General features: G+C 45.9%; 1 protein-coding gene across 4 annotated transcripts in view; it reads right to left on the bottom strand.

The window, feature by feature from the left end:
• The window catches only part of atp8b2 (ATPase phospholipid transporting 8B2), a 44,325-nt gene that overhangs the window by 24,360 nt on the left and 18,142 nt on the right, over window positions 1–1,823 (bottom strand). For all 4 annotated transcript variants that reach the window (XM_014009698.1, XM_014009699.1, XM_014009700.1 and 1 more), the window contains 4 exons: window positions 1,554–1,624; window positions 1,386–1,465; window positions 784–942; window positions 582–670 (listed from right to left, as the gene is read on the bottom strand). In XM_014009698.1, the coding sequence (XP_013865152.1) occupies window positions 582–670; window positions 784–942; window positions 1,386–1,465; window positions 1,554–1,624 (399 nt within the window). The remainder of the gene's footprint in view (window positions 1–581; window positions 671–783; window positions 943–1,385; window positions 1,466–1,553; window positions 1,625–1,823) is intronic.

The following is a 1,823-nucleotide window of genomic DNA, read 5'->3' as shown; positions in this document are numbered from 1 at the left end:
AACTGTAAGTGTATTTAATTTAGTTATGTTAATTATGATAGTTTAGTTATAATGTAAATACAATAAAACTTGAACCAAGATTTATAATAATTATCATTTTGATCCGTACATTAGTAATGTCTGACTGGGCCTCGTGCCACTTTATGTTCAACAAATTGGGCCCCGAGGTCAAAAAGGTTAAGAACCCCTGATTTAAATGGATGTTATTAGTGGTTATCAGTCCCAAAGGATAGCTTCAGACTGTCCCGACAGTGCCCCCTAGTGGGTTACCAGTGCCATATACGTTGGAAGGCAACAATCTGCTAGAGTCCAGTCTACAGTACTTTATCGTAACCCAGGTCATTTTCTCTAAACATAACCTTAGTGGCTTTATGCCTCATATTAACCAACTGACAGTCTGAAGCCATTCTATGGGACTGATCACCGCTAATAACGTCCATTTAATGGATGATAACATCCGAAGCGGATGGATCATTCCACAGCAGAGTGTGTTACTACAACACACACAGATGGAAGTAAATTTAAGCAGCTGAGATCATGTCCTGGAATAGTTCAGAGCCATGAAAGTGAGATGGTCTCACCCAGAGGACCAGAGTGTTCATCAGACGATCGATGCTGGTACGTTTGAACTTGGTGCGGCCGCTGTTCTGCATTAGTTTGGTATCTGGGCCTGGGACAGAAACAGAACAGTGATGAGTCGTTCCAAACATCAATGACATCATCTGTTAGGCACACACACACACACACACACACACAAACACACACACACACACACACACACACCTGCAAAGATGACCAGGCCGTAGCAGGCCTCGGTGTTGCGGAGGACACAGCCTCGGAGCAGCATGTTCTGATTGGTCAGGAGGTACTTTCTGTCCCGCCAGTACAGAGACCCACAAAAACGATCCAGCTTGTTGTTGGGAGGCTCACACACCACCTCACCTGCACACAAATACAGGCCACGATAACAACAAAACACACACACACAAACCTCAGTTACAGACCACTACATGATCACCAAATTCAGTTCTTCTCAAACCTATTTGCACATCTTCCTGTCACACAAACACGCTCTGTAAGGCGATACGAGGCCAAGTGTGGGCTGGTTTGCTGCTGTAATGCATTTTCCTGGGCAGGTGAGGAGTGAGTGGGCGTGCTCTGCTGACTCAAAGCTCTTTCTCCGGTGGGTGGGGGATGATGATGAGGTTGTCATTTAGCGGTGGCAGAGAAGGACGGAAAGTGTGACTGCTTTGTGTGCCTTTTCAATTATTCATGTGTCGGAGAGTAAAGATGGAAAACTTCTGATTTACACAGCTAGAACATCACGGTTATCAAAGGTGACGTAGAGGAAATGCAGAGGAGATGAATTTATTCCCAAATCTCACCGTTAAACGTTGCCAAATTATTGGGGTCACCAAGCTCGGCTGTGACTGGTACCGACTGACGCACCTTCATGTTGGTTTCTCTGCAAGGCAATGAAAACAAGAGCTGTTGAAGGACTTTCTAACACCTCTTCTTGTGAGGAGCTTCAGATGTTCATGTGTGTTTCTGACCCGTCTAGCTCGGCCGTCTCTATGTAACACAGACCGTGAGGTTCGCTGCTCGACAACAGGAGGACGTCAGCCTGAAAACAAACTGCTGAGTCAGCAAACACTGCAGAGATCAGGCAGCTAAACTGATAAAAGACACAAAACAGACTCATCAAGCATGGAGACAAGGTCAACTAGAGCAGAGATTCTTAACCCATGGGCCCACAGCGCCATCTTGAGGGCCTCAAAAGAACAACAGTTTTTAACTTTGGGCCACAGAGGGCCGTGGGACCA

This window comes from Austrofundulus limnaeus, unplaced genomic scaffold (genome assembly GCF_001266775.1).
Source record: "Austrofundulus limnaeus strain Quisiro unplaced genomic scaffold, Austrofundulus_limnaeus-1.0 Scaffold60, whole genome shotgun sequence".
NCBI classification, from domain to species: Eukaryota; Metazoa; Chordata; class Actinopteri; order Cyprinodontiformes; family Rivulidae; genus Austrofundulus; species Austrofundulus limnaeus.
The sequence above is the reverse complement of the archived record's forward strand: the minus strand, read 5'-3'. Positions and strand labels throughout refer to the sequence as shown.